Below are 14,733 nucleotides of genomic sequence, written 5' to 3'. Positions count from 1 at the left end.
ATGAAAACCATAATTACCTAAAAAATAAAAATGTTCCTTTATAAGCACTAGAACAGCACATGTCGAGTCAAACAGAATAGCTCTCTCACACTCGTCCTTAATTCTTAAGATTAAAAAAAAAACTAGGACTGGGTATGTTGGCACAAACCTTTCATCTTAGCACTCAGGAGGAGTAGGCAGGTAGACAGATCTCTGTGAGTTTGAGGCCAGCAAGATATAAATAGCAAGTTCCAGGGTAGCCAGGAGAATCCTGTCTCTAAAAAGAAATTCAAAAAAGACTTTTCTAACTAATCCAAAATTTGCATTTTAGTGATATTTATTTATTAACTAAAAGCTAACTACAGCATAAAATAACTAAACAGTTTATCCAATAAAATACAATATAATTTGATCACATTTTCAGTACTTCATTTGCCTATTAACAGCCCAAAATATGTCATTTATTTTCTTAAACAATGTCACTATTTGGCACAAGAATTTATTTACATAATAAATTGTTTCGTTTGTCATTTATTCCAACAACTTGAAAACAATTATTTGCAACTAAGTCTAACAGAATTTTACACATACTTTCAAGCTAAAATACTGCTAAAAATTTCCAACACACATGCAATTCAGTATGTTTACATAGTAACATATGTATTTTGTTTTATAAAACCTGTATCTCTAAGCACTTTATAGGTGTGAATACAGGAGTCATTCTACCTTCTAAGGAAACAAAGTCTTGGGAGGGGAGAGGCTGCTGAGCAAGAGTCCTGTGTTCAATGGTATTGGAATGGGCTTGCTAGTCCAGACGTTCAGGAATGCTATTGTGCCATCAAAATCGTAGATAGCTCACTTCACATAAAACTGCAGCAGACTTTAAGTATAAGCCCTTAGCAACCAAGAAATGGATAGTACAAGCAATACTGACAAAACACACTCTTATTATGCATATGAACTTGGTTTTAAGCAAAATTGATATTGAAAATCCAAATATACAAAACAGATAGAATGGTTATTTGCATTATAAAATAGTTTTCTGCCTCATAAAGAGATTCCCAAATTTTATCTAAATGGCAGCTCCCTTAATGCACTTGAAATAGAATTTGATATTTTTTTAGTTCAATCTGCACACTACTTTTTCCACAACCATTGTAAGAAGCAAAGTAGGCTTATACATAATACTTTGATCTCTCTCACACACTAAAGTCTCTTATCATTGTATAGGTAAAGCCAAAATATTACCCTTTAAGCCACTAAAATAGATAGTAATATTGCCTCTAAAACACAAATATCCCAAAACCTTGAAGTATATCAGTGGTTTTCATATTTACAATTCTAGTATTCAACTTTACAAAGTTGATGTAGATAGCACAAATATATAGCTATCATCAGACCATGATTGACCTAATTCTGTGGTGATTTAGGTTTACTTTAGTGGGATTTCCCCCCTTTTAACTATGTAATTCCAAAGGTATGTTAATAGCACTTACATGGTAACCAGTCTATGATTTATCCGTTTAATATTTTAGTCCAGAGAATTTAAAAACTCAACCTTCTACATTGCATTCCTGTCCACCCTGCCTACCTAGGGGTGATTTTCATTCAGGTAAAGCTCTCTTTTTATTTTGTACTATGCTCCTTACCACATTTGGGAGGTATGTAGGGGAGGGGGATTTAGTAATAGTGGGAGTAGGGGTAAAGGCTTGATGTGAGGCAATTAGAGATCCTGTCTTACATAATAAATATGTGGCCCCTCAGCACACAACAGATCCAGGCACCAGGGAAAAGAGCACTCAAGATATATTAAATGAGTGCATGAATGAATGAATAAATGAATGAATGAATGAATAAATGAGGAAAGAAAGTGAGTAAGAGAACCATCTGGAAGGCTTCATTCACTCTAGCATTCAATCCAGTATGTTTCTGGAATGTGTAGTATAATATCATAAGGAATTTTCAGAGTTTGAGAAATGACAGAAACTATCTTTGATTTATTACATATATTTTATAAATCTTTAAAATATTAAGCCCTTTATGACACAGAATTGTTTAGAAAAATTAAGTCACCTTAGAAGTCAGAGGACAAAGAGGATATTGAAGGTCTCTTTCTTACTCACCAAATGCCTGAGGAAAGAAGGCACAAGGTTCACGTAAGTTCATATCAAATACTCTCGGCAATGGTGTCAAGTCTGACGAGGAGTATGTTTGAGAATTTTGTACAAATTTACCCACTGGAATATGTAGAAGCCGTGAAAGTAACTAATTAAACAGTAGAATCTAGAGTAATTGCTTTTTGACATTTCATAGGGCCAGACATCTAGTTGTGTTCCAGGTGGAGTCCTAGAAATGTCATTATGTTGTCTGGAACTGTTCTTATTAGGCTCACACTCATTACAATCTGCTTGTGAAATAGTAAGGAATTAATAATATATTCAGCTGGAGACGTTAAAAATAAAAACCTTAAATTAAAATAGGCTTGAAAGTGTTGAGACATTAAGAAAATCAGAATACAACCAGTGGGAATGTCAATAAAGTAATTAAACTTGAAGTGCTCATGCTTGCATTTGACAGTAAAGATTAAAACACGAGGAGTGCTATTATGCTTTTAAATAAAACCGTTTGTATCACATCTGAAAGTTTTGCTTTTATAACTCAAATGTAAATAAAGAACAAATCTAGAAACATAAAAATATTGAAATGATTAGTAATTATTGAGTTAAAGAATTTGTGGTTTTGAGTTCTTCCAGGAGGCCTCTTCAAAAAAAATCATGAAAATGAATGAGAAGTAAAGTATATTTCATTACGATTAATAAACTAATTTTGTCATTAACACGAATGGTTTACTTTTCAGGAGAATAAGAAGAAACACGAAAGTAGAATCATGTCATTAACAGATCAAATCACAGTTAAAAACTAAAAACTGTCTTGATATATGCTGATTTGCCTTCACAATGACTTCCCCAAATATCTGCCTCTGTACAATGTATTGATCATTATACCAAAGGAAATCCACTTTAAGAAAATGTTTAAAACTCTTGTGTTTATATATAAATGTCAGCCAAAGATGAAGTGCTTTCCAGGAGCTCTCTCCATGCCTGACTATTTCACTACTCTGGCTTCTCTTAAACAGAATGTAAAATTTCTATATATTAACATATGTGTAGATCACTTTGACCCAGCATTTTCAGCTGTAAGCTAATGGATATAAATGGCAATCATGACTTTTAAGCAAACAGTGAATATATTTGTCAGTCACTGTAGATATCCAGAGATTTCAGATTGTTGAAACCTTTTAATTTCTTGAGTATCCTTTACTTTTATATATGGACACAACTATCTTCTGTTGTTTAAAATGTCTGTTTTGCACCTTTAATTATTAATCAAAATGATTTGGAGTTAAGTAATTTCTAATTGAAAGCCTGTAACATGAATTGTTAATAGTGGTAATGTACTATTAGTCAAATTAATGCTTTAAAAGTAACTTATCAGGATCCACTTCAATCTCCACATGATAATAAAGGATTATTATGTGCAGTAACCTATTTATGAAAAGGAAACAGTGTGCTTCTTTCAGACGCCATCACTTGCTTTAATAAGGAATTGAAAAGCTGGACTACTTTATATGCTGATCACCATCCCAGTTGCATAAGGATTTACAATAGACAAAACAAAACTATTTTTGTTGTAAAGAAAGGTTGTTTGTTTAAGTCATACAATAATGTTTGCATCTAAAAATTATTTACAGTCTAATAAGGCTTCATAAATGTTATATAGAGTTGGTTAGTTAAAATAATTGATGGCTAAGAACAAAACGAAAGGCTTGCTGAAGCTAACAAGAATAATTTTCAAGTAAAGCATGCCCAAAGAAGGCAGAAGGGAAAAAGACGCTTACTGCAGGGTTTAGGTAACTGTTAATGGATTTGGAGATGCAAATAAGTCCATGATTTGATAGCACCTCATTAACGTTTCAATTAAAATCAAGAGGAAAATCTTGCTTTGTGAAGATTGAAAAGAATTATGTGTCTAATTTTTGATTCTCAAAGAAGTAAAATTTGAGATATGTAATTTTATCTCTGCTGTCTTGAATTTGCAGAGAACTTATGTGGGAAGTTTTCACCTTACCTTTGAAGTCTTCCTTCAAGGTATTTAATGGCTCTTGTGTCTTGGTTAAATGAGGTGTGTGGCGGCCTCTACTGGTATGTGTTTATAGAAAATGTTGCAATAGGCAGAAAAAATATTAGTTTCAATTAAAAAGTTAGAAATACAGATTTTCATTTAAATATATAAAAATATCTAATATAATGCAGGAAAAATATACTAGTAGTTGTGCAATGTACTCTTAATTAGGAAAATAATCTAAAACATTGACCATGTTAGTGTAAAATAATGATTCACAGAAGGGCATTAATTGTTCAATTCAGTCTGATATTGGGTTAAATATATTTTATTAATGAATAACTAATTCAGACAGAGGTGGCTTATTACCTCTAGTCCACTGTTAAATCCCCTTACTTGACTTAAATAAAATCACTTATAACAAACCCAGAAGAAAGGAAATATTTTACATTTACATCTATAAAGTCCTAAGCTAGAATCATTTGATGACAAGCTGGTATCTATAACTCAAGCAAACTGTACGTTGACTTAATATAGCTGACATATAGATCTATTTTACATTGATTTCAATTTTAAAAATACAGCACATTAAAATACTTTCAATTTTCAAAGCTAAAAGCAACATTTAAGTTATGTCTGTAAGTGCGAAGGCACTTTAGCACGAAGTAGCGATGCCCAGGCCTATACTTGGTAACTGAAGATGGCAATACCATAGACCGTTATTTACAAAAAAAAAAAATGTTGTAGTCCCAAAAGATCTTTGGAGATCTTCTACAAAACATTTTCATTTGAAAACTTTGCCTACTATTCCTTCATTCACTGTCATTTCTTTTCACTCCCACACTGGGAAAAGAAAAAAGAAAGAAAGAAAACAGAAACAAAACTTAAGCAAAAATATATGAAAAAAATGCATTGTAGAAACATTCATGTTCTCTGATGGTCTCTAAGAAGAGAAGGGGGAAGGGGGGTGGGAGAGCAAGAGAGAAATAATTTAAAGGAAAGCTTGCAAGAGCAGTATCATTGCTTCACCCCATCTCCCAAAGGCTTTCAGTCTCCCATTAGCACTGGGGAAGGGAGGACACAACAAAAGCAAAGGCAGCCTTTCCAACAGTCTGGAGCTGCATCCTTTGATGCTATAGGATTGCAAATGGTTTCCCTTCACAGCTGACTGATTGCAGTTTGTTTTTCCAGAACTTCGAGGTAGTCTGGTTCAGATTGCGGCTTAGCTTGCAGTAAAGGGTGGTCTGGCTTTGACTGCCCCACAAAGCATTTTCTGGGAGTCCCATATAAAACGGTTTTATTGATTCTGTCTTGGTTTTGGCGTCGAGATTCATATGAAGGGGCAAACTGCCTTTTAGGTAAGGTACAAAAGTTATAGTGGACTAGGCCTGCACTGGGAAGTTCCTTAGCTCGCTCAGCGATATTCTGATACAGCAGCTCAGGCTCTTTTGGTGTGGCCTGTTTTTCTAGCAACTCAGTGGCACTTATTGTGTAAGCAAGTGTGGCAGGTTCTTCTTTTTTTTCCTCCAGGTTGCCATAGCTGAAATCCTGAAGGTTTCGGTAATAGGCTACTGGGTCTCCTTCCTTCTGCATGTAGATGGGGTTTTGGCACATCTGACCCACAGGTGGGGGAATGTAGTTATAGACGTGGCCATCAGTTTTATCATTAGTTTCGGTGTTGTAAGACCCATATTGTAACTGGAAGGAACTTACATCTAAGTTGGTGGCACTCCTGGGAACACTTGGCACTCCCTTTCGACGCTTCAGGACAAAGACGAACAACCCCGCCCCAAAACAGACAGACAGGATAAAAACCACAAGCAATCCTAAAATTAAGACGGAGAGTGGAACTTCAGTGTGTAGTTCGGGGTAAGAACTAGGAGACACACTAAGTGATCTAGGTGTGTCTGTGTTGTGATTCATTGATAAAACAGTCCCATCTGACAGGTTAGGATTATCTGGGCAAATAGCCTCCCTTCCCAGGAATTTCAGTATCTCCCCTGCATGCTTAGCGGGAGATTCACAAGTCACCTCATTGATGATGACAGGAGAATTGGCATGTTCGGTCCAGTCCTTAAGCCCCATGATGTCACAGGTGCAGTCCCATGGGTTCTCTTGCAGATCTATCTGGATAAAAGCAGGAAGCTGGTCCAGGACCCCTTTCACAGGCAGGTGAGAAAAATGATTGTTCCTCAGATTCAGCCTGGTGAGGGCTGTGCCCCCAAATATATTATCAGGTAAGGACCTCAGCAGGTTGTTATTCAGAAACAGGAGCTGGAGGTTAATCAAAGCATCAAAGGTCAGAGGCTTAATTTCCTTAATGACATTATACTCTAAATAGAGATACTGCAAGCTCTGCAGTCCATCAAACATAGAAGGATACAGCACTTCAAGGTAATTGCCATTTAGATAAAGTCTTCGTAAACTGGTCAGGTTTGTAAAGGCACCTTCTTGGATGACTGCAATCCTGTTGTTTCCTAAATGCAACAAATCCAGTGAAGTGTATTCTAAGAGGTCATTCTTATAGACTGTTTGGAGATAGTTCCCTGTCAGGTAGAGTTTCTTTGGACTGGTAGGTTTGGGCTGTAGGTCAGAGATGTTAGTGAACTTCCTTTCTTGGCAGTTAACATTTAGACCATTGTCTGAGCTCTGAGAGGTACAGACACAGCTGCTGGGACAGGTGAGGGCCACGGGGGACTTGGTCTGGTACACCATGATTGGGCCAAAGCTCTGCCGGTCTTTTGACACAGTCACTCGGGGAGTTGGACGATTTCTCATTTTGGGTGGCCGGCTGGCTTTTGGAGCCCTGGTTGGGTTGAGAGCAGGATTCATTGTAGGGGACAGCCTTTGGACATGTGTGTCTGAATGGCTGCTCCTCTGACTAGAATCACCACTTGCACTTTTTCTGGGACAGAGGTCTTGTCTGGTCAGCTGGGTCACATCTTTCCCATGTAACCTGAAAGGAGTTTCACAGACAATCTCCCCTACAAAAACAGTAATGGTGTCCAGCCATGCCTTGAGAGGAAGTAAGTCACAGGTGCAATTCCATGGGTTTTCTTCCAGCTGAATTTCCATGATTCCTCCAATATGTTCAAGGACACCAGCAAAAGGCATTACTTTCAACCTGTTCCCCCTCAGGTCTAAATGAGTCAGCAGGACGAACCGAAATACATTACTAGGCAGAGACAGCAAAAGGTTGTCATTCAAGATGAGTACTTTGAGCTTATTCAGTTTGCTGAATGCCCCTGCCTCGATGGTGCTGATGTAATTGTAGTCAGCTTGGAGGTACTCCAGACTCTCTAGGCCTAGAAAAGTGTCCTCTCGCAATACCTCCAGTTTGTTGTTGTTGAGGTGCAGTCTCTTGAGAGTTTTCAGACCGCTAAATGCCCCAGGTCGGATCTCCTGCAACCCATTGTTACCTAGATGTAGAGTCACCGCATTTGAGTAATTAACAAACTCATTTGGATACAGTCTGGTCAAGAGGTTTCCGTTCAGAAACAGCTGATAGATGCGATACTGGGGGGGTTGAAGCAAACTGACAGTTGTAAATCCTTTGTTTTCACAGTTAATGTTCAGTACGTTTTCCTTCTCTTCGCACAAACAGCGGATCTTGCAAATGTCTTTGGCAGTTTTGCGACTCTCGATCTGTAAGATCCCGGCCACTGTGAACACACTGAGGAACCAGACGCCGCTCAGCATTTTTAAGCACCTTCGATGTCAGCTCCGGTACTTACAGGCAAACCTAGAGTGAGGGACAGAGGAAGAAAGCAGGATGCAGGGAAAAAAGAAACAAGGAAGCCCGATTAAAATGGCAAAGCTAGGAGGCAGGCGGGTGGGAGGGAAGGGAGAGTGAGGGGGTGGGCAGCAAGGAAGAATGAAATCATTGCGTATTTCAAAGCAGTTTCTTCTCTTTCTCTCTACCCACTACCCCCAGCACACCCACACAACGCATCCAGGAACACACATGCTTGCACCTGATTTCCCTGTGGGTCACAGCCAGCCACGGAGTCATTAGTAATCGAGTTGTCCTACTAAATCCGGCCCATCTCCTCCTCCCCTGGGGTATTTTGAAGAAATCTCAAGCGGATTGCCTGTCTTGGGCTCGCAGGAGAAATTGCTTTACTTTTTTTTTTTAAACTGCACAAAGAATAAAAGGAGTGGAAAAATTAAGAGTCAGGGAGCTGGTGGAGGGGACAGAATGAGAGGGCAAAGAAAGCTCTGGCTGGGGGTACTCACACATCAGGAGGAGACCGGGCTCTTCTCTTCTTCAGTCCACCAGTAGTTTAGCATCTTCGGGAAGAGAAGGAGAGCAAAGTAAAGGAAGATGCCGCTTGCAGTGGGGGATGCTCTGCTTTTTGTTTCTTGATTTAATTTGATTGGGCGGGGGGTGGGGCGCGCAGAAATTAGAAATCCGGCTGGCGGCCAGAGAGGAAGAGGAGGATTGGAACAGAAAGAAGCTGCGCTGCGGGGAGCCAGGGGTGAGATTGCATTGGAAGGTTTTTCGGACTGGGTCACTGCGGGCGGTTGCCACAGCGGAGCCTGGGCGCGCGCTTTCAATCCAGTGGCAGCAGCAGCAGTGCGTCTAGCAGTTTGAATTTGAGAGGTTTTGCAGGCTCCTCGGGACAGGACTAGAGGTGACGTCACGGAGGAGAGGAGTGTGGGCAGTGTATCCAGGGCGCTTGGTGGGGGAGGGTGGGGCAGACGCTTCCCTTGCCTGTGAGTGAAAGCTTTGCACAGCTCAATTCCCAGCTGCGTCAGTTGCTTCAGAATTACTCTATCTCCAGTCGGGCTGGCGGCAAGAGAAGCTCCTTCTGATCAGGAGTTTGTTTCTCAAGCAGGCGGCCCAGCCCCCTTTAGTTCTGGCCTCACTGAAACTCCCCAAATCCAGACCAGTCCTACCTACTGATCTCCTTCACTTGACCTCCCTCACCTACACATGGCATAAGGACAGTGACTTGGCCGTTAAGATTCGTCTCATGGCAGACTACCAAGGAGGGATCCAGACCCTATCAGGAACTTTGTGTGTGTGTGTGTGTGTGTGTGTGTGTGTGTGTGTGTGTGTGTGTGTTGCCTCTTGCTACAGGACTGATGCCAGTTAGGCAGACTTCTAGCTTTAGGTGCAGAGTGGGGTGTTCCTGCGCTAGTGTGTCTGTGTGGGAGTGAGAAGAGATCTCCTAGGGGATCAATACTTTATATACAGAGAAAGCTCTGTTTCAGGTCTTAGGGAATTACTTCCTCGGTGGTGACCAGCCAAACAGCTATTCGCCTGGACTCTGGAAAGCCAGCTCAATGTTAACTGGTAGATTGATCCAAATAAAAATAAAATGCTTCTCCCCCTGAGATTTATACTTAGCCAGATAATGAGTCTTAAACGTGTGCTTTTTTGCCTGGAGGAAAGTGAAGTGGAGTGGGTGTCAGAAAAGCATTGCCAGGCTGAGGCTCAGCTAGGAGTGGGAGCCAAGGCAAGTTGTTGAGCCCTCTAGGCTGGAGGGGCTGGGATCCTCTTCCCACCTCCCACCCCCACCCCAACAAAACAGGAAGAATACAGGGCAGGAGAAATGACTCCCTCGGAAGAAAAGGGTAAAAGAAAACTTGAGCTGAGACACAGAATATCAGGGCTCTTGATCTAACTATGTGGCCATGCTGTCACTACTTTTAGGATCTTACTGTTTCCGTTTGCTAATGCTGGTTGAGTGCTGGTCCTTGGGGCCCTGATGTTGCATTTGGTTTCAAATAACCTTTCTAGAGCATTACTAATTGCCTAGGTGTTGGATTTTTGCCTGCATTATCTCTTTTCTCCTTAATATATTATTACTCCTTGGGTCCAGGAGTCCCAAGAGGGGAACACATTTGCATGTGTGAATAATGCCTACTGTTGCTTGGAGGAGCTACAGGACACCTCTGATGGAAAAGAGTGAAGTCAGAAAAACCCAGGGAAAGAAACAGTGAAGAAAGGGACTGATTAAATGTGCCTGCTGCACAAACGATTCACCTACCCCCTCTTTAAGTCTGCTACAGAATTTATGCAAGGTCTCATTGCTTAGCCAAAAATGAAAGGTAGGCGATGCCACAGGCAAAACAAGCCATTCAGGAATGGAAAACGACCCATTTTATACTGCGTCTCTCCCTGTTAAGCAAAAATCTTTGACCTGTGTAGCTTATACAAATTCCTTCCTCTCTAAAAAAGATTGGGGCAGCCTATAAAGTTCAACACTAAGGCCACCTGTGGAATTGTGATCTCCTGCCCCATTCTGCCTGGATTTCTCCCCTCCCGCTCCTTTCAAGAAAAGCCTTTGAGCATACTCCAGGATTCCCCTTCATGCTGCCATTTCACTCTGGAGCTTTAATTGTCCTTCTATGGGCTATAGGGCAACCATGAGACAAGCACAGAAGTCCTGGGAGTGGCGAATGCAGTTGTGGATAGCCTCCCATTCTATTGCAGGTGTATCATTACTTGCAGGCAGAGTGATGTGTCATGAACAAACTTTGGCTTCTTTCATAAGGAAAGGGCACTTTTTATGTATTTCTAAAAGTACATTGCTCCCAGGGAGATAGGATTTATTCACCCAGACTTTCATTTAACAAACATTTCCTAATTAGGTTATCTTACTGAAGTAAAAGCCAATGTGACAGCTGTACAAAACCCAACAGACCAGAATTATTTTACAGATCAGGACATTCCTCAGCCAGGTGACTTGCTGACTTGGGTAACTTCAAAAAGCTAAAATTAGAAACTGAACCCAGGACTGCTTCATATCAATTGGAGAATTGTATACCTAAACTCAGTAGGGCATTTCACACAAATGTAAAGTTTTTACTGCTAAAATAAATATAATTACCATTAATTCTCAAATATAGTAAAATCTGCAAGACATAGATAATTCTCTGGAGACCAGAATTGTTTTGCTAGAAATGAAAGAGAAAGATAGAAGAGGGGGAGGGGAAGGAGAGAGGAGGGAAGAGAAGAGAGGAGAGGAGAGCAGAGGAGAGGGGAGGGGAGGGAGGGAAAGGGAGGAGAGGTAAAGAGGGGAGAGGAGAAGGGAGGGGAGGGAAGGGGAGGGAAGGGGAGGGGAGGGGAGGGAAGGGAAGGAAGGAGAGGAAAAGAGAGAAGATGAGAAGAGAGGACAAGAGGGGAGAGGAGATTTAGGGAATTGTAGGTCTTGAAAGTTTTACTACTTACACAATACAGGAAACTTGGTGGCAATCTAGTTGTGATGAGCCCCACCAAGGACCCTGAGTGCCAGGTTTTCATTCCATGATTTTCTTTCTGCAATTGTCAATTTGCTCTGCCACTCTGTTTTCTGCCTACACTCGAGCATCCACAGACACTTTTCAGAAACACGACTATTATTGGAAGCAAATAAACCTCAAATCTGACAAACACTTTTAAGTAAGTTTCATTTCGTCCAGTGTATCTCCAAGAACCTCTAAAAAGGTTGGGCTTTTAAGGAGCTGGAAAGGTTCAGGGTGAACTGGGAACCCAAGAGTAACAGGGGCAGATGCTTAAATAAGCAAATTGTTTGTTCTCCTTAAGGAGAGGGAAGTTCACATGCGTACTCCATTGCAGTGGCCTCTTGTGTCACTAATCAGCTCAGGGTGTCCTGACTTTTCCCACAAGTTATAAAGGGGGTCAGGCTGCAACTCAGAGCCCACCTTCATCCCTGCAGTCCTTAGGCCATAGCCAGGTCAGAAGTCCAGCAGGCCAGCACAGCCTTCTCCATCCTGCTGGGTGCTCCAGGCTAATCCCCTATGGAGGGCTCTGAGGGAGTTCCCCCTTTGAAAGGAACAGAACTAAGCACCAACCCTAGAATAGCCCCACCTTTCCTACACCCTAGAGGCTAACATCTTGATGCTAGGGGATGACCTCGCACTCGCGAAAGCCACTCTGCCCTTGCCACTGGGCTTGGACAGTGCGAGTGAATGGAGAGAGCATTTCACTAGCTGAAGATTTTGTGTGGGTCATCCCTGGCAGCAGCTGTGGTTTCCTAGCTTTAGGACTCCTGGATCCATGCCACACCCGCCGAAGGTCAGGGAGCAAAAAGGAGAGGGTACCATGGGGAAAGGGCGATCCAAAAGGACTGACTGACCACGGTAGGTATACCCTAGCCTCTCCCTGCTCATACCCGTTTTGAGGCCAAAGAAATCTGGCTCGTGGGTCGCGTTGCCACGGCATTCCCGAGTATTCTGAACTTACCCAGAGAGAGCGCGCCTCCTCGATCTTCCCCAGGAGACTCCCGCAGCATAGGCGTCCGAGAGGCTCAGAAGCCAGCACCTCCTAGGTACCAGCTGGGCGGGCCGTGCAGTGTCACAGCAGCGAGGAGCGCAGGCGGTATCCCCCCCAACCCACCCACCCCAGGGTAGGCAGATCCTTGCTGGAGCAGCTCGCCACCCAGCAGCGCTTCTGGCTAGAAGGAGGGAGGGCAAGAGAGACAGGAGAAGAGGGAGGGAGGGAGGGAAGGATGGCTGCCCCTCTCCAGCACTTATCAATCACCCTGCAGATCAAATATCCCTGCTGTGCACTCCGGATGGGGATGTACCAGCCCACAAAGGAGCCGCTGCTCTAGTTCTCTGTCTGACAAGCGTTGCAGAGCACTGCTTTTGCCTGTCAGCCCCTCTTTACTGGAACTCTGCCCAGCTCTTGCAGCTTCTACCATGTGCTACCCGTCAGACTAGGTCAAGTGAAATAAGGATGACACTTGCTTGATATCATATCTGAGGGGACCCTAAGATCCCCTGGGTGGAAGTTACGGACAAGTGAAAAAGCAGTCAGCAATCTGAGTTGGATACATTCCTGTAACGCCGCCGCTGCCTCCCTTAACAAGTAAGCACCCAATCACTGGAGTTCGCTTGCATATATTTAAGGATCTTCTCCCAGGGTGATAAGAAAGGTGTTTTCATATTATATAGTGCTCTGGAGGATTCGTACAAACCGTTTGAACAAAAGCAAGACTTAGCACTGTTCAGACCCTGCCTTAAACAGTGATTATTTTAATACTTCAAGGAGGTTGCCAGAGCCCTCTTTCTTGCCCCCTCCTTTGCTTTTTTCCCCCATCTCATTTCTTCTTCCTCTTTATTAGTAGTCTAGACTGATTCTATTAAAGGCAGACACTCATTTAGAGAGTCAGTGTAGTTCAAGAAGGTAGTAAGCATTTTGCAAAGAGCATTGCAGTTCCCCTGAAAATCTGCCTCTTTTGCAACTGCTTCCTAACTACCATGAACATTCTGGATAAAGTTGCAATGGGTTCACTTAAACAAAATTGGGGAGTTAATTTTCTGGTGCCAAGACAGTAACCACCTCATCCTAGAGGATATAGGCCCTCTTTGAAGTTCCCATAGCCTCCTGACCTTTTCATACACCCTCCCAGAGTCTGTGAAATCCTTCTTGCACAGAAAGCCTGAGTCTTGGTATTAAACAGCAGGGGGGAAAGAAGAAAAAAAAAAGAAAGTCGAAAATGATGCCAGGAGAGAGGTGCAAGATTAGAGCAAAATTAGCTAGGAAGCTAATGGATGCATGTTAGGGTTTTTCTATAGTCAAGGCTGTTGCACATACGTTTAAACCAGGTTCACACAGCACTCATGTCTTCTACCTTGGTCCTCTCGATAGAACCTTCTATGCTTCTTCCTTTGCTCTTTTCTTTGGCTTTCTTTTTAATAATGGTTGCTGAAGGGGACTATATGGGCCTTTACAAAAAGTATCCCACTCATGATCTTATACTGTGAGCAGGCAGTTTACTTAACTGACTAAATTTATCTCTTGGATCTAAAGAACATTAACTTTCCTCTTACTTCAATATTGATAAAGGTTGTTTTGAAATTTCTGCCATTCAGATAAGTAATTTCAGAATAACATTTTCAAATGTAGCTTGTGGATAGGATGTTTTCAGCTACATAGAAACATTCCTCTTTTAAACAACATGCTTGTTTATGACAAACATCCAAGATGGTGATTGCTAAAGATTATAGTGGCAGTAGGTGCACATTACATTATTGTTGAGGGCAGGTCATTTATTACCTCTCTCTTTTCTTCATTTTGGTGTCATCTTTTTTAGAGTTATTTAATGGATGCTGTAAACAACTACAAAATGCTAAGCTAACAAGACCTTCAGATGTAAAAATAATGAGACAGTGAGATAGTCCACTGGAGAAAAGGGAGCGAATTCTGAGAAAGGTGGTATGTTTCTAGCAGAAGGGAACACACACACACACACACACACACACACACACACACACATTAAGTAGTCCTCCAATTTAGCAAAGTATATAATACTAGCAATAAAAAGAAACTAATATTTATTTGGATCTACAAGTAGGTCTAGGTAATGGATGAAATGCATTTATTTTAATTAGCCTTGCAAGCAAGTCTTACATGCTTCCCAGTCTTCAGAAAGCATCTAGCAACCTGCCTTTCCACAGGGCACAATAGTTACAGTAAGATAAAATAAAAAGAAAACACAACTGTTCATTGGCAGGAAAATTTCTAGTAGCATTTTGAAATGTGTTCTGAATGTGAACATACACACTAAATGATAAACAATACCAAGTTTTGTGAGAGCTGTTGTAACGATAATTAGAAGAGAGGTTGAAGCACATGAAAACAATTAACTGGGCCAATTTATTTGAAAGCTACTTTAT

General features: G+C 41.5%; 1 protein-coding gene across 4 annotated transcripts; it reads right to left on the bottom strand.

Annotated features, from left to right (window-relative positions):
• Positions 1-458: 458 nt before the first annotated feature.
• Positions 459-12,873, bottom strand: Slitrk2 (SLIT and NTRK-like family, member 2). 4 transcript variants are annotated; one of them, XM_006257626.5, is made up of 4 exons: positions 12,296-12,873; positions 8,338-8,391; positions 8,076-8,238; positions 459-7,843 (listed from the first exon to the last, which is right to left on the bottom strand). In XM_006257626.5, exon 4 carries the CDS (start codon positions 7,798-7,800, stop codon positions 5,260-5,262), a length of 2,541 nt encoding a protein of 846 aa, XP_006257688.1. In that variant the 5' UTR covers positions 7,801-7,843; positions 8,076-8,238; positions 8,338-8,391; positions 12,296-12,873; the 3' UTR covers positions 459-5,259. The 4 variants fall into 4 exon arrangements, with proteins under 4 accessions (XP_006257688.1, XP_017457516.1, XP_063136043.1 ...); XM_017602027.3 differs by lacking the exon at positions 8,076-8,238 and having other exon boundaries at positions 12,296-12,864; XM_063279973.1 differs by lacking the exon at positions 12,296-12,873 and having other exon boundaries at positions 8,338-8,904.
• Positions 12,874-14,733: the final 1,860 nt, after the last annotated feature.

This window comes from Rattus norvegicus, chromosome X (genome assembly GCF_036323735.1).
Source record: "Rattus norvegicus strain BN/NHsdMcwi chromosome X, GRCr8, whole genome shotgun sequence".
NCBI classification, from domain to species: domain Eukaryota; kingdom Metazoa; phylum Chordata; class Mammalia; order Rodentia; family Muridae; genus Rattus; species Rattus norvegicus.
The sequence above is the reverse complement of the archived record's forward strand: the minus strand, read 5'-3'. Positions and strand labels throughout refer to the sequence as shown.